The sequence below is a fragment of the Oncorhynchus mykiss genome, chromosome 1, assembly GCF_013265735.2.
Source record: "Oncorhynchus mykiss isolate Arlee chromosome 1, USDA_OmykA_1.1, whole genome shotgun sequence".
Classification (NCBI taxonomy): Eukaryota; Metazoa; Chordata; class Actinopteri; order Salmoniformes; family Salmonidae; genus Oncorhynchus; species Oncorhynchus mykiss.
This window is the reverse complement of record NC_048565.1, coordinates 19,052,267-19,076,804: the sequence shown is the minus strand read 5'-3', so window position 1 is coordinate 19,076,804 and position 24,538 is coordinate 19,052,267. Positions and strand designations below refer to the sequence as shown.

Below are 24,538 nucleotides of genomic sequence, written 5' to 3'. Positions count from 1 at the left end.
AATGCTGTTCTAGTCTCACCTCATACAACAAAATGACTTTGTAAATTATTTAGTGGGTTTTCAACAAGCATTTAAAACATGACTGACGGAGACATTCATTTACAAAATGATCAGTTACGGAATTGTACAATTATTAGAAAGCAAACAATTTCAGTGGTTTCTTTCTACTGAAAATGTTGTGTACTGTTACTGACAAACTTGCATGTATTGCTGTATCTGGGTATGGATTGTTCCAGAACATGGTTTAGAGAAAAGGCCCACCGCCCTGTCCCGAGTGTCCTCAGAGAGGCAGAGACCTGCCATTGCCCTGTCCTGAGTGTCCTAAGAGGCAGTGACCTGAAATAAAACACACGGTCAAGAGTACCTCTCCTCATTGTGTCTACAACACCAAATTAGAACAGTTACAGCAAACCCATCCATATCACAAAATCAGTAAGAATCTAACCTTTCTGGAATGTAAGTCTCCTGAAAATACTTATTGAAATAAAAAGCTTAATTTATTCACTGAAATTTAAACAGTACTCTGTGAGGACAGTGACATGTTTAAGATTGTGAGTCACAGTTTAGATCCTTTAGTCTGATAGTCATGTCTGCGGCTGCCATACAACTAAAGCAAGGTCTGAGACAGCAACATGTACAAAATAGATCATGGGAGAGTTATGAATGGTGGACAAACAGGATGATTGTAACGAGGGAATAAATTAAAAGGATGTTGATTATAATAATTTATAGTACAGTACAGCATACAACTGTATAAAAATAAATCAAACAAACTACAACTGATATGCACCCAATTTGTTTCCCAAAATAGACAATATCAGATAAGACTGATGACAATAATGTGGGGAATAATCCTTTGCTTTGACACTGAAGGGATGAACTGATGGTAGCTGATGATAAAAGCAAGGAAGCCAGTGGCAGCACCACCTAGAGCAACTGTAGGACACATGGACAGGACAGACCACATTCTGAATAAAGGGGGAAATTATCCTAAATTAATCACTCACAGAAACATAAAACTTAAACCCAGTTATTCAACCCTAAACACCTATTTTAAAAAAAATGTTTAAAAAAAATGGAACCTCTAAGGCAAACATTGCCTGCCCCTTTCCCACCCCTACACCTGAAAAATAGGTTGCCACAGGAAGGGCAAGTCCATAGGGTATTACTCAATGTGATGATGCACAGCAGTCAGTCCATTGGAGAGAAGATAGGGCGGGACAGAAACATCTTCTGTTCAGTTTAATTTACAACTCGTCCTTGTCCTTCTTGGGAGTTTCCTCTTCCCCTTCTTCCGTTGGGCTGTCCTCTTCCTCCTCCTTTGACTCATCCTCCTCATCATCATCATCATCTCCCTCATCGTCAGCAGTGTCCTTCTTGCTCTTCTCCTCCTCTTCTCTAGCTTTCCTCTCCTCCTCCTCCTGTGCATCTTTCATTTTCTTTTCTGGTTCCTATTTTACAAATAAGGAAAATGGGTCATTGAGAGAGCACTGTGGGTCGGTTGTATTTTGGTCTAACATTTGAAGAGGAATAGCAAATTGAACTCATACTAACTTATGCAAAATAGAAACGTATCATGAAAATAACAAAATCTTACCTTTGTAGTTCCCCAGGTTTCATTTCCAAACTCCTCCGCCTCCTTTACATCATCACCAATCAGGAAGTTGTCAAAGATGGTGCCAGACTTCACCTATAGAAAGACAGACAAACAAATGTAACATCAAGCCCATAATTACCCTTCAGCTACAAATTTCTCATTCATTGTCTAACATACCTGCCACAGGTCCAGACCCAGCACTCCAATGTTGTCAAACTTGTAGATGGAGGTGTCAGCTGTGTAATCAGGGTTATCAATCTCAGGATGCACCCAGGTACCTTTGTAGTCGGGGTTTTCAATCTGCTTTGGATTCCACTCTCCCTGAAAAGACAAGGCCAGATATTATACTACCAGTGGTGACCAACTAGCTGTATAATGCAGCTCATGGAAGGATAACACTCTGTCATGACTGTCTTGATCAGGTCAGGTTACAGGAGACCACAACCCTACAGATTATCTCTCATCCCCAACAGAGGAGGAGAGATCTAGGGGTCTGAAAACGTGGGGGTTTTATGGCCCCCACTCCCCTGGTAAATCTCAGGCCACAGACAAATCCCTTTGTCCTGTCACTATGAAGAACCAGCCTCAGAACATTAAACATGAAATAAAGGGACTTTGGAACAATGGTTTCCATCAGCCACAATGGTGGTCATGACAATAGATGGACTATGAAAATGTATGTCATTTTTGTTCGGTTATTAAAGGTTAATAGATTATGTTATTACGAAAACATTGTAATGTGAAGGGTTTTCCTAGTATACGTTTGATGTTTATACATTGTACGTTGTATGGAAAATATCCAAATCAAAGAGAATGTTTTGGGGAAGATGAAATGTTAAGTTAGTTGTCTAAAATGGGATTTGAGAAAAATCTAGCCCTTGCCTCATTAACTTGGTACGCCCAGTATAGAATTTACAACAGGACTGCGTGACCCCAGCTGCAGCAGGGTCTTAAAAAGTAAACAAACCCAGAATGCAACGCAAGTTTGAGGACAAAGAAATCCTTTTCTACCCAAGCTACGGATGAGTAGCTGTGTCTAAGCGGGTGAATTCAAGTCGAACCACCTAGCCTCCATCTCCCATCGAACCGTGGTATCTAAAGGGTTTTATTCCTATGCTGTGAGCTCTGAGCTACAGAGCTGTCTGTCCTCAGAAGACCCCTTCCAGAGAAAGGGGTGGGGGAACAGACTCCTAAGCCAAAAAGGACACTCACACCAGGAGGACGCGCAGGAGAAGTGCGTCATCGAACTGCGGAACGGTCCACGCAGAGAATCCCCGGAGATCATCACCACGTAATTACATCATTATATTCTGACCCATAAGAGCGGCAGTTTGAGGCAAAGCTAGGGTTAGAATAGCATAGCTGACAAATTCACCCAAATGCATATTTCTCGTGTACTTCTTTCTGTTCCCTCTCTTTTGAAATTCCCATTGTGGGTAACACGCGCCATAGTGTGTTGGCCCGTTATACTAAGTTCTAATCAATAGCCTAAAAATGTGTTTTGTCTATGTGTATCTTTTATCATCATTTTAGCTTTTAGTAAATAAATATTCCATTAAGATTGGTGTGGTACGATTTCATTAGTGGGACCCGGGTCCGTGCTGATTCACGTGCTATACGACGTTCAGAACGAGATTGTTAGAGGCAACTGGTTAATTAGCGGCTGTTGTAAAATCGATATTCTGATATTCTTTGAGTTAATTTGGGAAATAGAATCTCAATAAAACATAGTTTTCCCATGGTGCCCCAGGTTAATGAGTTAATAATTGCTTGATTCAGTTAATCACGTAATTAGAAACTTGTAATCATTCGATGAGCAACAGTCGTCACATTAACTAATACAACAACTCTATAATAACTTGTATTAAACTATTTGTAAGTATTGCATATGCTATGAATGCATGAAGATTCTAGAGTATATTAACATAATAAGCTTAATCAGCATTTACATAAGCTGTTATAAATGCTTATAAATTAATAATTGAAGTTATTTAAGTGTTGTTAGCCACTGGTTCAAACTCAGTGTGTACCTGATACTCCGGGTTGGGGATCACAGGAGGCTCCCACTCTCCATCCATGTCCACATCCCAGTCATCAGGCTTCTTAGCATCAGGGTCAGGGATGTTCTCAGGCTTCTCCCAGCCCTAGTGAGAAAGTTCAAGATTAGTTGGCCAGTGACAGAACTTAAAGTACTTTGGACAAAGAGAGAGAACTCCTGAAATGGTGTAACTAAACCAGGATCACAGAAAGCTCAAGCTCTTTGGCTTTAATAGTCAAATTACTGTTAATATCAGGAAGAAAGATCATACAACATGTTCTAAGCACAATGGGCCAATATGGTAGAATGAAATGTGATAGCCATCAAATTCTTAAAAATGGTTTTACCATTATGTAAGAGTAACTAGCCTTGGGGAAACTTTGGGATCTGTCCATTTTACAGTGGATTGATGGAACTGTGTTTCCTGACTAGATGCATTGGGCCGAATAGGGAAACAGTGCTGACTGGACACCAATGCAAAAAAAGGTCTGAGCCTCTTCAGCACATTGTCATTCCCAGTAACAGCTTATAAACTTCTTTTAACTTGGATTACGTTTCTCAATCGGGATTCTGATATTCCCTATATGAATGCTGGTTTACTTTTGATCAAATGTCTTCAATCAAAGAGGCTCACCTCTGGCTTGGTGTCTGTAGGATCGTCAATCTTGGGCCTGTCGTCCCAGTCCTCTGGCTTCTTGGCCTCAGGGTCCTTGATGGTCTTTGCGGGCAGAATGTCCCAGTCCTCCTCCAAAGTGCCTGACTCCACCTTCTCATTGTTGATCTTCACCTCGTATGTCTGGTCCGGGTTCAGGATCAGAGTGTACAGGTGTGTCAGCTCGTCATCCTGAAGGGACAAAGTGTAGAACAGCAGGGGTCAGGTTAGAGGCAAAGAAAGGCCTGATGGGTAATATGCAGTAACATAATTCAATGCTGAGGAATTTAAAATGTCTTACCTTGCATTTGATTTCTTTCTTGATGAGGTGGTTCTTGCCTTTATAGTTAAAGATGACGTGAACCTTCTTGGTGCTGTAGCCACAGATGTCTGGCCCTGTGGGATGGATGGGTAGAAAGCATTTAATATAATGATTGTTACATCAATAAAACACAGAATCTACCTTAAACTCCACACGTTTCTGAAAATGACAGAGGGTCACAAAATCAAATTTTATTGGTCGCATACACATATTTAGCAGATGTTATTGCGGGTGTTGCGAAATGCTTGCTTGTGTTCCTAGCTCCAACAGTGTCGTAATATCTAACAATTCACACAAATCTAAAACTAAAAGAATGGAATTAACAAATATACACAGAGGGATTAATCTCTGACCAAAAATCATTCCTCAGTCAGAAAAACTAGTGGTGCTCTGCACCCACTCACCAAACATGATGTAGTACTGCGAGTCTCCGTGCATAGCTGCCTGGTCTAGGTCTGCTGGGAAGATTTTGACATATCCGCCGCCACAGTCGATCTTCTGCTCGTGTTTGACAGTGAACTGGACCACCAGGGGCTTGCCCTCGTTGCTGAAGGGTTTAAAGCGGCTGGACATAGCATAGAAACGGGCATCCTGGCTGGTCTGGAGGCCTGTGGAACAGGTAAGACGATAATACATTAACATCAGTAGGTATAAGGTATAGGAGGCGAGTGATGTATAGTGAGTTTACAGTACTGTATGTAATGTAGATTACATTTTGATTAGTGTTGGCGAGAATACGCTGTGCATTTACAACAATCCACAATCTAAGGGAGCCATTTGCAACCATTTGGCATATGCAAACTCAGACTCAGTGAAGGAATTGGGCATAATTCCATATTGAAACATCTTGTGATCAAACTACTGTATATCCCTATTCAGCTCACCTTTATCGGCCTCAGCATCGCCATAAAACTTCCCAGCAGTCAGTTGCCACTCTCCATAGTCAGTCTTGTGCTTTGATACAAGCCACCGGCTCTTCCATGCATCTGAAACCAACATTTACATTCTTATCAGTCAGGATCTAGGGGAAGTTACATGGATGAGTAAGGATGGTAGGAAATCAACGAACAAATCAAAAGTGAAAGAATCAATCATGACAATAATGGATTTCACCTTGAGACTATGTCAAAAGTTATCTTGATACATACACAAATGGTGCGTCTTCTACACACTGTGTAAAAATCTGACCATAATGATATTTTATGTCAATTCACTTTCAAATAGATTTTATGCAAGAACAAAAAAATCCAATAAAACTCAAAAACTTCCTTGACGCACAAGGTGTAATCTCATGTTCCACATTACAGAAAACTTGTATTTTAACAGAAACTACACAATGGAGCTTTTTCCAAGCAATAGCCTAGATACCAAAGTGATTGACTACTTACTACATGCAGGAAGAACATTGAAAATGTAATTAAAGACCGTAAAGACCAAAACACTACGTTATAGGGTACGGTATGGGCACTTGATTAGATCATCCCCAAAACATAATCTATCACATATAAACGTTTAAGCAATGATCAGTAAGACAAAAGTCACATTTACCTCCATCCTGAAATTGTTCCTTGAAGTATACAGTAGCGTCGATGATGACAGCTACCGATGCAAAAACTGAAAATATTGCCACTGCGACCCTCATGCTTCCACCGTCCCGCTGTCCAGGTTAACTGTGTCGTTTAGCTCCTTGAAACCCAGTAATAAACGCTCAAAGAATAAGGAAACAGGTTATATGATCATTTCTAACGCCGTATTCCTTCACAGATGGCCGCAGCTCATTGGATGTGATCCTGTCCAATGAAATGAGACCACGAGTTATTTTTCGGAAGTGCTCGGATTACACACAGAGAGGAAGAGTCAAAGAGAGAGGCCCAACTCGACGGAAAATCTGTCTCCCTCCATCCAGCAGGTTACGTTTTTTCGAACACCAAGCAAGGAGTTTTTGTATGGAGGTCAATGAGCGAGTGTCGAATTTGGTCAACAAAAAACGAATGATTTATTTGCTACGTGAAGTTTATTTGATCGAATAGAAGTTTTGTAATGTTTAGGTTGTCATGAGTGTAGTGATATAAGTAGGACACGTGACATTCCGACATCTTGCGTTGTCTCGAGATGGTTATATGCATATTTAATGTATGAGGCTAGTAGCATAGCATCTTTCCATCCAATACAGGCGGTTGACGTCAACAACCCTCGTCAAATATTCAAGTGTTAAAATAATTAGATTTATCAGCAGCAAGATTTGTGACCTGTTGCCACAAGAAAAGGGCAACCAGTGAAGAACAAACACCATTGTAAATACAACCCATATTTATGCTTATTTATTTTCCCTTGTGTACTTTAACCATTTGTACATGGTTACAACATTTGTAATGTCTTTATTGTTTTGAAGCTATGTGTAATGTTTACTGTTCATTTATATTGTTTATTTCACTTTTGTATGTCATCTACCTCACTTGCTTTGGCAATGTTAACACATGTTTCCCATGCCAATAAAGCCCCTTGAATTGAATTGTATCCACCGATCCAAAGAAAGGATAGACGGGAGCTTTGTTGTCCACAAAGCAGCCCGCTATGCTGCTTTGTGGACAACAACTGCCACTGTTAGGGGGGAGAGAAGCATCTTATCAGTATATCCATCATCTTTGTTTACACATCGGCTCGAGGTCTAGGGTCAGATTGCCCAATCCCAAACCCTAGATTTAACGGCATGGGGGATAAAAAATATCTGACTCTGAACCAGAGGTTAGAGGCAACCTCTTCAACACCGAGTTGGCCATATTTTCAATAAAGTCTCTGAATTTGTAAGAGCAGCAATAATAGGGGACGAGAGGGAAACAATTTAGTTTATGTTGTGGATAGGTTTGTAAAATTGTAAAAAACATGTTCACCTATTCCGAGAACCAAGTGGGCTATTCAAATGTGCATGCTATAGTCTAAATGCACCTTTCCACACAGTTACATAGCAAAATAAACGTCCCTCCAACGTTGACACACACATCCACTAGGCTTACCAAATGCCTTGTTTAATGCAATAACAATAAAATATGGACATTGCATGACATACCTCTGAAAGCCCGTGCCTCTTAGCTTTCCGTAGAATGGCGCGTTTAAATTATGTCATGTGACTCATGTGAGTAAACTGCGATTCGTCCCATGGATACGAGGGACGCTGTTTACGGTGAAACGTTGGATACGTTGTAGCGATCGTGGCTGATCGATCCATGGTCAAATCATGTTGTTGCTACAATGTTAATTTGAAAACGGACACATCTAATCAAGTGCATATGTCGTATGCACTCGTCTACTTGTTTAGTACACGACTGCAAAGCAGATATATTCTTGCTAGCAGCCCAGTGTAAATGTAGGTCACTGTGTTTTTTTAAACTGCTTAGAACTACTTACGATGAACATAGCTTTGCTGTTTTTTTTTATTTTTAATTCCTGCATTTATTTTTCTATTTCATATGATAAAAAATGACAACGCAGATGTTTTGAAAATATCCAATTGTTGAACAGCTAATCTAACATTCATTTGAATGTGTTTCTAACAAACTAATAGATAGAATGTGGAATCGTTGTGGCAGGAGTTCAGCTCTGGAAAGAGCACAGGCACAGCTCTCAGAGAGGAGAATTACCAAAAACACTGCTGACTCGAAGGATAACCCAGAGCGTTATGTGGCCAAAGGAACAGTTAAAACCCATGGAGATCCAGTAAGTTCAAGTTAATTTATTTTATACCTTACACCCAATGGTTGTTCATTAGCTAAGCTACCCAGAACTGCAAGAATGGTGAGTGCAAAGTATTCACAGAATGTTTTGCATTTCTATTGCAATTTTCTCCCTAGGGAAATGTGGACACCATTGCCAATAGGAGAAACACCTCACAAGCCAGACAAACCCCACTCCAGGACCTGAGCGACCTAGCGTTATCCTTAGAGGACGACCCACCACCAGAGAGCGTTGGGGCTGGTTGGGGGAGCAGGTTCCTCAAGAAAGCCCCTCCACCTGCTACCAGCCAACCTCCAGCCCAGAGCAGGACCCAGACACAGCCGGTCGAGCCCAAATATGTGACCACATGCCAGAGGAGCTCACAGAGCGCGGCCCTGAGCCGACTGGCCCTCATAGAGAACCGCATCCGAAACCGGCAACAAGCCAGGGATGGACCAGCACTGTCTAATAGGAGTACACCACCAGCCCCCCAGGAGAGGGAGACGCCCCTGACCCTATCTGACCAGTCCAGCAGTGACCTCAGCATGAAGGGAAAACGCTTCCTGAAGAAGTCAGTGAATGCATCACCTACACCTGCTGTAGTTCACAAGGAGAAAGGCCCACATCTGGATCTCATGCCATTGGGTGGTTTCAAAGCCCCTACTCCTCCAGTCAGGGTGGCCAGTCGGGGTGTGACTCTAGACAGTGATGAGGAGGATATGAGGAAGCTCCTGGGAGGCTCTTTTGAGTTGTCAGAGGATAGCCTGCACAAAGAAGCAAGAGTGTCCTCACAGACAACTAGAAAGGTACCTCACTGCCTTACTAAGAGTGGTATTATGTATTAATAGCAATTTAGTACCAGCAATGTGCAAATTAACCACCATCTCTCCTTTTTCTTGTATTCCACAGTCCTTCGTCAAAAGAAGCCAAAAGGTTTCACCCTCACCCCCACTGGTAGACTGGCTATCCTCAGTCAGAGCACTGTCCCGCTCCCCACCCTTTCCTCAACGACTCGGGTCCCCCAATCGCTTCTCCAGCCGAGCCCTGGCACAGCACAGCCCTTCTCTCTCCATCCGCAGTGCCTCAGTGGTCCTCTCTCCATCGCCTTCTCCCCCCAACACTCCCACCCCAGGCAGACAGGGCTCCCCCCGGGCCAGACACCTCAGGTGCTCCCGGTCCTCAGTGTCAGCCCTCAGCGAGGTGCGCTCCCTGGAGGAGCTCTTCCCTGAGGCCTTGGGCTCCCTGGTGGAACTCTACCCTGAGGACCTGCCCTCTGACGATGCCATCAGTGAGAAAAGTGGGGTCTCTGATGGTAAGATGTCATGCGTTAAATATCTGTAGTCTGAGTTGTAGTGAAAAGCAATATAGAAATGAGTAGTGTTTTTCTATTTTGTTTTGAGTGTGAAGGCCTAACAGTGATGCAGAGCGCTTTAATATAATTTACAAAATTCAGTTGATTTATTAAGTCATGTTTTCTCTACAGAATTCAAGCTTAACATTATGTCACTAGACGACCTGGCACCGGTCATCACGCTTGGAATGTCTGAGAACAAAAAAATGAATAAGGTTGGTAATAATGGCAGCCAGCCACCCCTGGAGCCATACAGGAAGAGGCTCGCAGAGCTACAGCGCTCTGTACAGGGCCTGATAGTGTTGAAGCACAGATCCCATACTTTGTTTTAATTATGAAAATACTTCATGTTTTGCACTCTTTTATATTTAGTAAGTAGATGCATGAATATTTTTTTTTTCATTTCTGATGAGGTTTTGTTTTCCAGAAAGAAACCAAAGCGGTCAAGGACCCTGCCGCTAAATCATTTATGGTGGAAGTTTCCAGTGAGGAGCAGATCCCATCAGAGGAGTCCAGGAATGACTATGAGAGTGACTTTGAGAGTGAGATCAGGACTGAGACAGACAGGAGTAGGGTGAGTGAGATCTCTGAGCACCTGGGATACGGGGACAAGGACATGTCGGAAGTCAGGAACTACATTGTCTCGGACACATCCCGGCAAGACAAGTACTCCAGCGTCTCGGAGGGAGACAGTCACGTCACCCACACAGACTACAGTAGAACCGCTAATTCATTCACTGGCAGAAGCAGCAAGGGTTCCTATTCCCGATCATCATCTCGCTCCCACTCTGTGGCTGACACCATCACGCCGTCTAGTGTGTGGAAAAGACGCTCGCCCAGCAGAAGGAGCGTGAGAGAGGCTGCGGTGCAGACCCAAGCAGACGGACTGGCCTACACCTGGTCCTCTGGTTTGTCCACTAACTAACTGCAGTAATATTTGTAACAGCAAAAACAATATTGCCATTTTAGTCAGTGTAATGTAGTAATGGCTACTTGTCTGTCATACCTATCCTTACATAACTGTCAGTCTGTGTAGGTATGGCCACCCTGGGGCCAGCGGTGGGGATGGCCTACGTGGATCCAACCCCTGTTGCAAGTCACACCGTCAGTGCAGAGGCTGTGGAGGGTATGTCCTTACAGCCACGGTTCAGTGACAAATTCTCACTCATTTAAGTTAAAACATATATTTTAATAAAATGCCTCAGTTGAGCCTCAATCGCTACACTGCGACTCATGCTAGTCGACGCATTGTTTCACCCACCTCACTGTCACCATCGTTAACACAATGCCTGAGGCCTAATCTCTTATCTACAGGAAAGGCTCAGGTCTTCAACCTACTGACCACACCTATATTGTGTCTACCTCCTCCCAAGCCCTCAGTGCGTACAGCCCTGCTGTGTTTGCCCTTAACGACATGCTGAGGCAGCAGCTGGCCCTCACCAAACACTTTGTCCAGACCAGTCGCCACCTCCACTCCTCCTTGCTGCAGTCCCTGGGCCCTGCAGACTACACTTACACCACTCTGGAGGACACCAAGGAGGTAGGCTACTCTATTGCCCAATCCTAAATTCATTCCTACACATTTACAGAGTACTGAAGGTATAATTGATAGTCAAACATCCCCCATTGATACCTATCCTCTTATGAGAGGCTCTCAACCATTGTTAAATATTTGCTTTGGCCAGAAGATAGCGACCCTACCTGAACGCGATGTGCCATTCCATAATAGCTGCGGCTACTGGTAACTACCAGTATTTCAATCTTCAATGTAGCAGTGTGGATAAAAGTCCAATTTGAAGTACAGTGGCATATCCCATCCCTGAATCAAGATGTTTTCCGACTCATATCTCGCGCTGGCTCGTGTCTTAATGTAACCATGATTGTGTTCTGACCTCCGTGTAAACAAGCATAACTGTGGTTTTCACACTTCTTACACTGTCCAGTTGTAGTCATAATCCAAGACAAAGATTGGCATTTTCAGATTTTGTTCAACTTTTCCTTAGTTGTAGTGGGATTCAATCAACCTGTGCGATCTTTGTTATAGTTCATTCGCTGTCACAAGTCTCCCCAGCTGACCATGGAAGAGGCCTTGGAGGAGGTTCTTCAGGAAATGAGAGAGTATCACTATATCTGACAACCAGGAGCTGCCTTGATTGCACTCAGCACTGGAAATGTATGGACACTTTACATGGTACTATTAAAACATTTTATACCAGATCATTTTTGTAATGAAATGTATTAGTTGGTGCATGTGAGATTGACCTACAGATCAGGACATCCTTATGACAAGATAATTTACTGAGTGTCATGTTCAAAAGAATGTACCGCTTTTATATTCAGATCAATGAGGACATGTAATGCTGTTCAATAAAAAGTTTAAGAACTGGAATCATGTTTTTTTTTTAATCTTGATATTAAATGGACCATCTTTGATGCTTGATTCTGAAGGGACCATTTGTCTTATTTACAGTGTACATTTAAGCTCAAGCGGAGACAAACAGTGCATTTATTCAAACAAATTCAAACATTTAAAAAATCTTTACAGCGTGTGGTTAGAGGGTAAATTTGATTCACATTTGACATTACATCAGTGGGTGAATTCCACAAACGTATTTTATTTTTCTTACAAAAGAGCAACAATAGTTTATATCCATTTCCAAGTCATCAAACACTGGAACATAAGAAAACACATGAATGAGTATCACAAAAAAGCAACATTCAAAACATACTATAAGAACATTATTCTGTACAAAAAACTGACTGAAGAGGTATGTTCTGGGTTAGGTTTGTTTGCTTTACGATGCACATTATTCAGTAGGAGGGGGCTCTTGTGGTTCCCGATTCACTGAAATAAAGAAGACCTTGTTATATTTTAGTTTGTCATATCACCTAAAAAATATACCTATCCACTACATCAGGATTTCATTGCAACAGTTTAAAAAAAAATAACACTCCTACCTTCCTCCCTTGCTTTCATGCGAGCTACAAAGTTGTAGCTCTTGTTCCTGCGGTAGTTCTCATAAGGGTCATCCAGAGACACCCCCACTCCTTTATACTGGTCCCACTTGTCCCGGAGCTCTCCCCCCTTGATGGGGTCCTGGATGCCCTGCTCCTTTGCTCCAAGCCCCCCAGAACCACTCCAGCCCATTTTCATGAGCAGCTGATGGCCCTTGTTCTCCTCTCCCAGCCTGCTGTCTGGAGGCAGGACCGAGGGGGCTGCGCCCAGACCAGACGTAGCTCTGTGGAGATCACAACCAATACATTCAGTAAAGACAAAATCTACAGCAGGGTTCCCAACACTCTCCTCGGGCCCCCTCAGACGTTTCACATTTTTGTTTTAACCCTTAACAATTAGTCAAAGGCTTGATGATTAGTTGACTGAATCAGGTGTGCCAGTTTAGGGCTAAAACAAAAATGTGAAATGTGTGGGTGGGGCCCAGAGGAGAGGGTTGAGGAACCCTGATCTACAGCCTTCAATGCTCTGCTTTAACTTTTCAATGTGACAGTGACGGCCTCGATTATCTCAATGGCGTTACTATTTGGTCTCTACCTTCCCAAAAAACCTAGCCCTATTATATACACAGATATGCAAGCAATATGTCAGAGGGAATAGACTGTGTGGACAGCAGAATACAGTGCATGCGGAGATGAGGGACTTACGGAGGAGAGGGGCTACGGGACTTCTGGGAGGCAGGGGCAGAGGCGGGGGCAGGCCTCTCTTGCCGTCTCTTGTCAGGAGAGCGAGATCTGGAGCGAGACCTAGAACGAGAGCGACTGCGGGACGACCTGGATCGGCTCATGCTCCTGTGGAGGTGAAAGACAAAAAGCATCAATGTCTCCTTAACGGTCTGTCATGTTGGTGGTGCAATTAGACATCAACTATCATCTAACAAAATTTGAATTTCAGAGGTCAAGAATTCCTGTTAAAAATCAGGAAGAATCCTATCTGTGCGTACCTGGAGCGAGATCGGGAGTAGGAGCGAGATCGGGACCGGGAGGAGGAGCGGGAGGACTTGGAGGATCTTGAGCTGGATTCAGACGAGGAGCGACCCTGACTATGAGAACGGCTGTGTGAACGACTACCGTGTGCACTGGGAGAGACAGAGAAACCACATTGTTAACACACTCACCTCTCATACAGTTTTTACACTTACCACAAGCGGCCAGCTGCACATTAATTGGGGAGGACGGGCCAATAATAATGGCTGGAACGGAATAAATGCTATGGCATCGAACACAAACACATGGTTTTCGATGGATTTGATACCATTCTATTCACCCCATTCTCCAGCCATTATTTTGAGCCGTCCTCCCATCAGCAGGCTCCTGTGACACAGATGGGAAAAAATACAGACTTACAAAGCATTTGTATTTACCTGCTGATTTCAAAAGGCACATTTATTTTATGTTAATAGACACCCAAAGTCTCCTTATACTACAGATACGTGTGTCTGTGTGTGAGACATAAGGCTGGTCAGCAGGCAGACGGTCTCACCTGTTGTGTTTCTCCTGGCCCTTTCGCCTCCTGGCTCTCATCTTAGCTCTGAAGAACTCATATAGGCCGTTCTGTTCCCAGCCCTCACTGACAAACACATTACAATCAATAGAGCACATATTGCATCGATCACATAGTGAAAATGTTTGCGTTTTACCTGTTCCTGGGTCCGTCATGGGAGGGGGGGCTGTAGAAGGCCTCCACAGCAGCTAGCAGGCGTTCACTGGGGGGCATTGGGGGAGGCAGACGGATGTCTTTAGGATCCAGTGCTTTGTAGTCATGGTCTTCCAGCTAATGCACATAAACAGGTAGAGAACACAACTGTTTAGACCACTGTGGTCAAGAAATATATGCATCTCCATAGTGAGCTGTGGAAAAAATGTATCCTTGAAAAGAAATAGACATCTTCATCCCTTTCTACTCACTTTGACTAGAGGGGCCATGAGTCCGGCGGGCAGGTCAAAGTAGGGTACGTTGGGGACCAGGCTGGGGTCATCCTGGTTAACGTGAGCCGGGGCCGGACGCTGTCTCATGTGGGGGGACTGGCCGTTGAAGCCGTGGGATGGGGGGCCGAAGTCTGGGTGCTGGTTACCCCCCCAGGGAGGGTGCTCCTCCCCCCCCATACCCAGAGGAGGGATCCTCTGGCTAGGGTGGTGGTGCGGAGGGCCCATGTCTTGGTCAACACGCAGGGGCATGGGGAGATACTCAGTTAAATTACATGTTGCAGCCAGTACTTTCAGTTACTGATGTAAATCACTACGTGATGGTGGTCAGGGAACTAAACCAGAGAGGTGCTCATATACAATAGTCATAGAAAAAAACAGTGAATTTTGAGCTCCCATGGTGGGACCTGTCCTGGATTCTTACCTCCAGGGAAGTCTCCCTGTGGGTAGTCAAAGTGGTGTGGAGGGTAGGGCGGCCTTTCAAAATGGTGCCTGGGTGGAAAGTCATCCTGCATGTAGCGCGGCGGGAACCGGCCAAAGTTGTGGGGAGGCGGGGGCGGCTGGTTAAAGGGAGGGGGACCTGGCTGGTGGGGCGTGAAGGGCCCTCTGAAGTGGGGGGGCCTCTGCATGCGGGGGAAGGGGTGCTCTCTCTGGCCCCAGGGGGGCTGGTCAGGTCCCTGGTTGCTCCAGGGGGGCTGGTCGTACTGACCGCTCCAGTTGGGAGGGGGCTCATTCTGTCCTCCCCCTCCGCTCCAGGGACCCCCCTCCCCCCTTGGAGGGCCTCCGCTCCAGCTGGGGTCCCCCCTCTGCTCATTCCAGATGCCCTCGTGGCTGTTCCAGGGGGGGCACGGTGGGGGAGCCTGGGTGGGGTCGAACGGAGGCTGAGAGGGGACAAAAATAAAACTGGTGTTTAGACGGAGTCTCATCTTCCATGTTACTGTACCTTCACCACCACTCACTCATCAACTCAACAGTTTGTTATCATGGGACTGATTCAATAGATAGGAACATCAGTCATTCTGTTCAACTCTACGACAACAATAAACCTGTAAGTATATCCACACAGAATATTCCTTATAGTTTTACATAATAAGGGAAAAGTCACACTACACACAAACACATTAGGAGAGCAGCTTACTGGCTGATTGGGGTTCCAGCCTCCAGACATGTGTTGTGGGTCGAACCAGGGTTTAGAGGAGGCGTTATCAGAGTGGCCACTGTTGGCACCGGGGTCCGATCTGGACTGGGCGCCGTCATAATCACCAGGAGGGCCAGACATGGACGACTTCACCTCTCCTGTGGTTTTAAGTTTTGTCACATGCACAAGTACAATGAAATGCCTTTCAGTCAGAAGTCAGAAGGATATTTGGTTAAAGGGTAAATATGGCTACAGATGAAGAATCTACCCATAATCAACATGTAAACAAAATCCTGAAGTGAAGCCTAAAAGTCAATCAAATCTTTCACCCACTTCTCTACGGTGCTGTTTTGCTAACAATACCCTCAACATAATGAAGTGCCTGGTGTGTTTTTGTGTGAGAGAAGTGGTGTAAATTACTTAAGTAAAAATACCTTAAAGTACTACTTTAGTAGTTTTATTGAGTATCTGTACTTTACTATTTATATTATTTGACAACTTTTACTTTACTACATTCCTAAAGAAAATAATGTACTTTTTACTACATACAGTGCCTTGCGAAAGTATTCGGCCCCCTTGAACTTTGCGACCTTTTGCCACATTTCAGGCTTCAAACATAAAGATATAAAACTGTATTTTTTTTGAAGAATCGACAACAAGTGGGACACAATCATGAAGTGGAACGACATTTATTGGATATTTCAAACTTTTTTAACAAATCAAAAACTGAAAAATTGGGCGTGCAAAATTATTCAGCCCCTTTACTTTCAGTGCAGCAAACTCTCTCCAGAAGTTCAGTGAGGATCTCTGAATGATCCAATGTTGACCTAAATGACTAATGAGGATAAATACAATCCACCTGTGTGTAATCAAGTCTCCGTATAAATGCACCTGCACTGTGATAGTCTCAGAGGTCCGTCAAAAGCGCAGAGAGCATCATGAAGAACAAGGAACACACCAGGCAGGTCCGAGATACTGTTGTGAAGAAGTTTAAAGCCGGATTTGGATACAAAAATATTTCCCAAGCTTTAAACATCCCAAGGAGCATTGTGCAAGCGATAATATTGAAATGGAAGGAGTATCAGACCACTGCAAATCTACCAAGACCTGGCCGTCCCTCTAAACTTTCAGCTCATACAAGGAGAAGACTGATCAGAGATGCAGCCAAGAGGCCCATGAACACTCTGGATGAACTGCAGAGATCTACAGCTGAGGTGGGAGACTCTGTCCATAGGACAACAATCAGTCATATATTGCATAAATCTGGCCTTTATGGAAGAGTGGCAAGAAGAAAGCCATTTCTTAAAGATATCCATAAAAAGTGTCATTTAAAGTTTGCCACAAGCCACCTGGGAGACACACCAAACGTGGAAGAAGGTGCTCTGGTCAGATGAAACCAAAATGGAACTTTCTGGCAACAATGCAAACGTTATGTTTGGCGTAAAAGCAACACAGCTGAACACACCATACCCACTGTCAAACATGGTGGTGGCAGCATCATGGTTTGGGCCTGCTTTTCTTCAGCAGGGACAGGGAAGATGGTTCAAATTGATGGGAAGATGAATGGAGCCAAATACAGGACCATTCTGGAAGAAAACCTGATGGAGTCTGCAAAAGACCTGAGACTGGGACGGAGATTTGTCTTCCAACAAGACAATGATCCAAAACATAAAGCAAAATCTACAATGGAATGGTTCAAAAATAAACATATCCAGGTGTTAGAATGGCCAAGTCAAAGTCCAGACCTGAATCAAATTGAGAATCTGTGGAAAGAACTGAAAACTGCTGTTCACAAATGCTCTCCATCCAACCTCACTGAGCTCGAGCTGTTTTGCAAGGAGGAATGGGAAAAATGTCAGTCTCTCGATGTGCAAAACTAATAGAGACATACCCCAAGCGACTTACAGCTGTAATCGCAGCAAAAGGTGGCGCTACAAAGTATTAACTTAAGGGGGCTGAATAATTTTGCACGCCCAATTTTTTAGTTTTTGATTTGTTAAAAAAGTTTGAAATATCCAATAAATGTCGTTCCACTTCATGATTGTGTCCCACTTGTTGTTGATTATTCACAAAAAAAATAGTTTTATATCTTTATGTTTGAAGCCTGAAATGTGGCAAAAGGTCGCAAAGTTCAAGGGGGCCGAATACTTTCGCAAGGCACTGTACATTTTCCTTGACACCCAAAAGTATGCACTACATTCTGAATGCTTAGAAGCACAGGGAAATGGTCCAATTCACACACTTATCAAGAGAACATCCTTGGTCCTCCTCACTGCCTCTGATTTGGCAGATTCACTAAAGACAAATGCTGTATTTGTAAATGATGTCTGAGTGTTGGAGTGTGCCCATGGCTAACCATAAATATAAATAAAACAAGAATTGTGCTGTCTGGTTTGCTTGATATAAGGAATATTTTATACTTTTGATACTTAAGTATATTTAAAACCAAATATTTTTACGCAAGTAGTATTTTACTGGGTGACTTTCACTTTTGAGTCATTTTCTATCAAGGTATGTTTACTTTTACCACCACTGTGTGTGTGCATGCATGAGAATGTGTGTTTATGCATGTGTGTACGAGTATGTTCTTCTCTCTCTACTCTCTCACCAGGCTGAGTGGTGACTGCCTTAATGTCAGGCTCTGCTGCAGCTAGCTGGCTCACTGCTGCTGCAGTCTGCTGCTGAACCGCCAGGTTGGCCACAAACTCCTCATGCTGCGTCTTCAGGGTCTGGATCTGTTGCTGGAAGGCCAGCTGAATGGGCTGCACCACGGCAGCGTACTCTGTGATCAGAGAGGCCTGGGAGAGAGAGGAGATGAGCAGGAAGATGGCATTGTTAGTGCTGCAGACAACACTATTGGTGAATGTCCTGGCTGGAGTGAATAAAGTAATTACAATTAAACCAATACGCTGTAAATGTTTTCTATTTTGATGGACCTTCTTGTGCGGCATGGGGCAGGATGCATATACAGTGGGGCAAAAAAGTATTTAGTCAGCCACCAATTGCGCAAGTTCTCCCACTTAAAAAGATGAGAGGCCTGTAATTTTCATCATAGGTACACTTCAACTATGACAGACAAAATGAGAAAAAAAATCCAGAAAATCACATTGTAGGATTTTTTATGAATTTATTTGCAAATTATGGTGGAAAATAAGTATTTGGTCAATAACAAAAGTTTATCTCAATACTTTGTTATATACCCTTTGTTGGCAATGACAGAGGTCAAATGTTTTCTGTAAGTCTTCACAAGGTTTTCACACACTGTTGCTGGTATTTTGGCCCATTCCTCCATGCAGATCTCCTCTAGAGCAGTGATGTTTTGGGGCTGTTGCAGGGCAACACGGACTTTCAACTCCCTCCAAAGATTTTCTATGGGGTTGAGATCTGGAGACTGGCTAGGCCACTCCAGGACCTTGAAATGCTTCTTATGAAGCCACTCCTTCGTTGCCCGGGCGGTGTGTTTGGGATCATTGTCATGCTGAAAGACCCAGCCACGTTTCATCTTCAATGCCCTTACTGATGGAAGGAGGTTTTCACTCAAAATCTCATGATACATGGCCCCATTCATTCTTTCCTTTACACGGATCAGTCGTCATGGTCCCTTTGCAGAAAAACAGCCCCAAAGCATGATGTTTCCACCCCCATGCTTCACAGTAGGTATGGTGTTCTTTGGATGCAACTCAGCATTCTTTGTGACCTCCAAACATGACGAGTTGAGTTTTTACCAAAAAGTTATATTTTGGTTTCATCTGACCATATGACATTGTCCCAAACTTCTTCTGAATCATCCAAATGCTCTCTAGCAAACTTCAGACGGGCCTGGACATGTACTGGCTTAAGCAGGGGGACACGTCTGGCACTGCAGGATTTGAGTCCCTGGCGGCATAGTGTGTTACTGATGGTAGGCTTTGTTACTTTGGTCCCAGCTTTCTGCAGGTCATTCACTACGCCCCCCCGTGTGGTTCTGGGATTTTTGCTCACCGTTCTTGTGATCATTTTAACCCCACGGGGTGAGATCATGCGTGGAGCCCCAGATCGAGGGAGATTATCTGTGGTCTTGTATGTCTTCCATTTCCTAATAATTGCTCCCACAGTTGATTTCTTCAAACCAAGCTGCTTGCAAGTCTACAATTTTGTTTCTGGTGTCCTTTGACAGCTCTTTGGTCTTGGCCATAGTAGAGTTTGAAGTGTGACTGTTTGAGGTTGTGGACAGGTCTTTTATACTGATAACAAGTTCAAACAGGTGCCATTAATACAGGTAACGAATGGAGGACAGAGGAGCCTCTTAAAGAAGAAGTTACAGGTCTGTGAGAGCCAGAAATCTTGCTTGTTTGTAGGTGACCAAATACTTATTTTCCACCATAATTTGCAAATCATTTCATTAAAAATCCTACAATGTGATTTTCTGGATTTTTTTCTCTCATTTTGTCTGTCATAGTTGAAGTGTACCTATGATGAAAATTACAGGCCTCATCTTTTTAAGTGGGAGAACTTGCACAATTGGTGGCTGACTAAATACTTTTTTGCCCCACTGTATGTGGTTGACTTCTAAGTCCAAGGCTTTTAACTGTCAGCCAACTTGCAGTATTTTCCTTTACTAGGCCACTAGCCTCAGTCCTCACCTGATACTGGCCCAGGCCCACAGCTGGACTCTGTAACTGCTGGATCGTCACCTCGTCGAAGTAGCCATTCTTTTCCCAGAGTTGTAGAAGCTGTGAGAGAAACAGGAAAATAGAGGGTGTCATTCAACCACAGGTAACATCTATATGGCGCAATGTCTACATTGAACAGGCAGCCCACTGACACGTGTGATCTTCTGCTGCTTGTCCTCCTCTACAGCCAAGAAGCTGGTGCAGTAGATGGGCACCACCACCTTCTGTAGCGCTGCTAGCAGGTCCCTCTGCTGCTTCCTCTGACTGGTGGTACACAAAACAAGTATCATGTAATTAACCATGAATACAATGCATGACATTATAATTACTAACATTATCTATAACAGGTGTATTTTATCAGTTTAAAATGCACATAGATTGACACTCACATAATGAAAAAAATGCATTATGAGGATAAAAACAAAGCCTCATTTCCACCATGCTTTTACCAGTGATGGAGGACATCATTGGTGAGATAGATGAGGTGTAGGCGGAGTTCAAAGTGAGCTGTGTCGGCTGTGATGCGGTTCCGGAGGTGTGAGCACATCAGCTCACAGTGCAGTGGGCCCTTGGCGTTGTTGAACATCCAGTTCTTACCAGCCTGGGAGGAACCAGAGAGAAACATACCACTGACTAAACATACCAGACCCTTCTCCTGCTCATGTTGTGTTAACCTGGTGTCATGAACCTACCGAGATGGCGTCTTTAGTGCAGGTGTCAATGATGGGCTGCAGCAGGTTGTCAAATTCAGATATGTCCTGCTGAGTCTCCGCCAGCAGCTTCTGGGTCTGCTGCTCCATGGCCAGAGCTATGGCTGCAGTCACTTGCTCCTGGAATCAAACGACAACCAGTTCATTTTGGACATTAGGAAAAACAACAGCTGTCAAATGTATTTGCTTTGAAACTTCATGTACTCGGTCTCATACATTTTATGACCAGAGAATGTAAGATATGGTAACGTTGGTCAGTCTGCACCATGGAGGGCCAGTGTGTGCAGGGATTTTCTCCAGCCCAGCACTAACACAACTGATTCAACTAATTATGGTCTAGAAGACTCAACGACCCTGGGGTAAGGTGACCCGTACCTGTCTGAGAGTGAGCAGCTGCTGTTCTTGCTGCTGCAGGTTCCATTGGCTCTGCTGGATGAGTTCATCTAGAGATGGCGTGGCAGGGGCGATGGGGGGCGGGGCCAGGATGGCGATTGGTGGAGGGACGTCTAGGACTTCCGTACCAGGTGGATTATAAAGATCTGCAAAACAAGGTCAAAATATCTAATAAAAGACAAACACGATAAGAAACATTGTAGTGGTGATGCCTTTTGTCATTTGCACAGGCAGACGTCTATGTGGCCTAAACATTTTTTATTCATAATTGAATGAAATTCTGGAAAAGCTAAGCCAGTACCAGAACAATACAATTTTGACATGCAACTATCTTCATGCAACGTCAAGGAATGTTCTCATCTTCATTTAACTAAATTCCTTTATACTTCAAAGAAGTTGATATTGAAAAACATATCAAGCGTTTTGCAGCACCTTCGAAACTGAAATAAAAAACAGGAGTGTGTGGATTATTAAGTCACAAAAACTTTGCAGCAGCATTGAAACAATCACAAGCGACAGACAACAATTATCTCAAAAAGCATTAAGAATATCAAGAACAAGAACTTTCTCTAAAAACTGACATACATAGGCATCGCAAAGTACAAACTTGAATTGTGGTTGAAACATCAAAACTACAATGTTTAGACAACGACTAAAATATAAGTATTTTTAGATGAACACCAGCAGTAAGGGTAACCCCCCTATCTCAAAATCATCATGATTGAAAAATATCAACACATTAAACGCAATACAAAAACAAAGCCTTTGAATCACTGCTGATACAACATGTGCAGGTTGGTACTATAATTGCACTTTTCTATCCAGTAAATACCTTCCAACTTATACTCCTCACATTCGTGGGTAGTAGGATCTATGTGGAGAGAAGCACACATTACAATACAGCTGGCAAACAAACAGCCACACATCATAATACAGCTGGCAAACAAACAGCCACACAATTAAAGTGTTGTCCATAACTGCAGGAAGTATGGGTGCTGCATGGTGTTGTCACATTACTAGTATCAAGATAGTACGAATCTACGATACAAGATTTTACTTGGCAAAAAGAACACAGACGCTGTGAAGCAGACTTTACTCTATGATCCTTTATAACTTTTTTGGGCTTCCAAGTGGTGCAGCGATTTAAGACACTGCATCTCAGTGCTAGAGACCCTGGTTCGATTCCAGGCTGCATCATAACCGGCCGTGATTGGGCGTCCCATAGGGCAGCGCACAATTGACCCAGCGTCGTCCGGGTTAGGCCATCATTGTAAATAAGAATTTGTTCTTAACTGACTTGCCTAGTTAAATAAAGGATCAATAAAAATAACCTAATTGTGTAAAATATTGGGTGCTATAGCTTGTTAAATAAACACATTTGACTGGTTGACAAAATAGGGACTGTTTTCCATAAGAAATGAAGTCTGCTTCATGTTGTGTTTCCTTCCTTAGCCTACTTCCTAGTATCGTGATACAAAGTATAGTAACAACCCTATATCTAATTTGACAGAAATACACGGAGGTCTTCTTCCTGCAATGACTAGAAAGATGGGAGCAGATGTCACAAGTTATGCGACAACATCTGCATGTGGTGGTGGTGGTTGTGCTCCAAAACCTGCTTCAAAATGGACTAAAGACTTTTTGCAGTCACTTCGCCCCCACCCACATGTACAGATTATCTCAACTAGCCTGCACACGGACTCGGTACAGGTGCCACCTGTATATATCCTCGTTATTGTGTCACTTTTTACTTTAGCCTACTTGGTAAATATGTTCTGCTTCTTGAACTGCACTGTTGGTTAAAGGCTTGTAAGTAAGCATTTCATGGTAAAGTCTACACTTGTTGTATTCGGCGCATGTGGCAAATACAGTTTGATTTGAATCTAAAATAAGACTATTTGAATGGATAGCTAGCTATATGTGCTACATACGCTGGTGTTGTTCCATTGCAAGCTTGCACCGGTAATAGGCGAAGAAGTCCCCTCCAAACAGAAAAGAGAATTTGGAATTGTCCTTCTGTTTCTCCATTGTCATCTTCTCAAACTCAGGGCCATTTCGAGCCACAAACTGGGCCAGTTTGTCAATTACATTTTTCAGCTCTTGGTCTGTGGAGGAAAACAATACGGACATTTGTATGGTGAGTCACATACACCATACATACTACACATACTGTCAAAGCAGAATTACCCCCAGTTATGTACTGCAAAAGGTAACTGTGTAGGGGAGAAAAGTAGTCAAGCAAAAGGGACATTATCGACGCATGCGCGACTAACGTTATAGCTAGCTGTAGCCAGGCGTATCAGTCAAAACAGTCCAGATAGTTCCCTAACCTAAGTATAAATATTAATTTACTGATCAAAAAGCTAATAAAAAGCATAGCATTCTAGCTTAGTAACGACAACCATGTGCCTGACTAGCTTTGGATAAACTAGCTAAGTTAGATGCGTAGCTTAATTGCACAGCATGCTAAATTAGCTAGCACATTGGCATTGCTAGTTATTCAAAATTAAAGATACAAACCCTCAGGAGCTGTAGGAATATCCATGTTTGTCTTCAATAAATTAACAGCGAGTCCACTGAACCACAAAGACACACAGATTAATTTGTAAAAATGTTATCTAGCTATGTGGTTTAAGGAAAATACAAAGCATTTCCAAAATGTTATAGACATTCCGGCACCGGAAGTACTTCGATGACTTCATAATTCAGGGCGCCACTGGAATAAAGCAGCTACAACGCTCCCCCAGTGGCGTACCAAGCACTTGTAGGACTGACAAGATACACAGGAAGTTTAGCAACAATAAAAAAATAGTTATGATCAATTGTTTTCACCCTCCCAAAACTATGATGACTCCAGTTTACTTTTACCTTCTTTTTTTTTGCACTGCCTACATAAGGAAGCAGTCACACATGTTTGTTCCCCTAAATATTCCTAAGAAACTCTCTAACTAGTCTAACACACTGTCCTTTGATTACATGTACAATGAGTATATTTGTGTATATAGACATAAGTGGTCTTGAAACTCTGTTCCACTC

The 24,538-nt window shown here is 43.2% G+C and overlaps 3 protein-coding genes across 12 annotated transcripts; 1 reads left to right on the top strand and 2 right to left on the bottom strand.

Annotated features, from left to right (window-relative positions):
* Positions 1-33: 33 nt before the first annotated feature.
* On the bottom strand, positions 34-7,813 carry calr3a (calreticulin). Of its 3 annotated transcripts, none has more exons than XM_021600208.2 (10): positions 7,677-7,813; positions 6,158-6,295; positions 5,494-5,595; positions 5,014-5,217; positions 4,589-4,683; positions 4,270-4,479; positions 3,628-3,741; positions 1,775-1,918; positions 1,598-1,690; positions 34-1,451 (listed from the first exon to the last, which is right to left on the bottom strand). In XM_021600208.2, exons 2-10 carry the CDS (start codon positions 6,249-6,251, stop codon positions 1,248-1,250), a joined length of 1,260 nt encoding a protein of 419 aa, XP_021455883.2. In that variant the 5' UTR covers positions 6,252-6,295; positions 7,677-7,813; the 3' UTR covers positions 34-1,247.
* c1h19orf44 (chromosome 1 C19orf44 homolog) lies at positions 6,312-12,060 on the top strand. Of its 5 annotated transcripts, none has more exons than XM_036961982.1 (9): positions 6,312-6,903; positions 8,172-8,323; positions 8,458-9,126; positions 9,230-9,632; positions 9,804-9,886; positions 10,099-10,579; positions 10,699-10,797; positions 11,045-11,211; positions 11,716-12,060. In XM_036961982.1, the coding sequence occupies exons 2-9, from the start codon at positions 8,177-8,179 to the stop codon at positions 11,803-11,805; spliced, it is 2,139 nt and encodes a 712-aa protein (XP_036817877.1). In that variant the 5' UTR covers positions 6,312-6,903; positions 8,172-8,176; the 3' UTR covers positions 11,806-12,060. The 5 variants fall into 5 exon arrangements, 3 of the variants coding, with proteins under 3 accessions (XP_036817877.1, XP_021433877.2, XP_021433799.2); XR_005039417.1 differs by lacking the exon at positions 6,312-6,903 and adding an exon at positions 7,763-7,973 and having other exon boundaries at positions 10,708-10,797; positions 10,986-11,211; XR_002470155.2 differs by lacking the exon at positions 6,312-6,903 and adding an exon at positions 7,763-7,973 and having other exon boundaries at positions 10,986-11,211.
* A 94-nt stretch (positions 12,061-12,154) lies between these two features.
* Positions 12,155-24,230, bottom strand: LOC110500387 (calcium homeostasis endoplasmic reticulum protein). Of its 4 annotated transcripts, none has more exons than XM_021577848.2 (18): positions 24,023-24,230; positions 23,434-23,607; positions 22,335-22,373; positions 21,485-21,648; positions 21,092-21,229; positions 20,849-21,000; positions 20,552-20,663; positions 20,370-20,459; positions 18,356-18,545; positions 15,748-15,905; positions 15,034-15,490; positions 14,592-14,839; positions 14,324-14,457; positions 14,167-14,253; positions 13,628-13,762; positions 13,332-13,475; positions 12,630-12,910; positions 12,155-12,516 (listed from the first exon to the last, which is right to left on the bottom strand). In XM_021577848.2, exons 1-18 carry the CDS (start codon positions 24,045-24,047, stop codon positions 12,479-12,481), a joined length of 2,766 nt encoding a protein of 921 aa, XP_021433523.2. In that variant the 5' UTR covers positions 24,048-24,230; the 3' UTR covers positions 12,155-12,478. The 4 variants fall into 4 exon arrangements, with proteins under 4 accessions (XP_021433523.2, XP_021433445.2, XP_021433667.2 ...); XM_021577770.2 differs by having other exon boundaries at positions 14,592-14,845; positions 24,023-24,229; XM_021577992.2 differs by lacking the exon at positions 14,167-14,253 and having other exon boundaries at positions 14,592-14,845.
* Between the last annotated feature and the right edge of the window lie 308 nt (positions 24,231-24,538).

Excerpts from the sequence above, each read along its gene's own strand:
- c1h19orf44 (XM_021578124.2), top strand. The coding sequence starts at position 7,904 with ATGCACTCGTCTACTTGTTTAGTACACGACTGCAAAGCAGATATATTC. Across the intron at positions 7,974-8,171 it reads GCTAGCAGCCCAGTGTAAAT|ATAGAATGTGGAATCGTTGT; the intron begins GTAGGTCACTGT and ends ACAAACTAATAG. Across the intron at positions 9,633-9,803 it reads GAAAAGTGGGGTCTCTGATG|AATTCAAGCTTAACATTATG; the intron begins GTAAGATGTCAT and ends TTTTCTCTACAG.
- LOC110500387 (XM_021577770.2), bottom strand. The coding sequence starts at position 24,047 with ATGGATATTCCTACAGCTCCTGAGG. Across the intron at positions 13,763-14,166 it reads GGCCAGGAGAAACACAACAG|TGCACACGGTAGTCGTTCAC; the intron begins GTGAGACCGTCT and ends TGTCTCTCCCAG. Across the intron at positions 12,911-13,331 it reads TCCCGTAGCCCCTCTCCTCC|AGCTACGTCTGGTCTGGGCG; the intron begins GTAAGTCCCTCA and ends TGATCTCCACAG.
- calr3a (XM_021600208.2), bottom strand. The coding sequence starts at position 6,251 with ATGAGGGTCGCAGTGGCAATATTTTCAGTTTTTGCATCGGTAGCTGTC. Across the intron at positions 3,742-4,269 it reads CTACAGACACCAAGCCAGAG|GGCTGGGAGAAGCCTGAGAA; the intron begins GTGAGCCTCTTT and ends CTTTCTCACTAG. Across the intron at positions 1,919-3,627 it reads TCCCCAACCCGGAGTATCAG|GGAGAGTGGAATCCAAAGCA; the intron begins GTACACACTGAG and ends TTGTCTTTTCAG.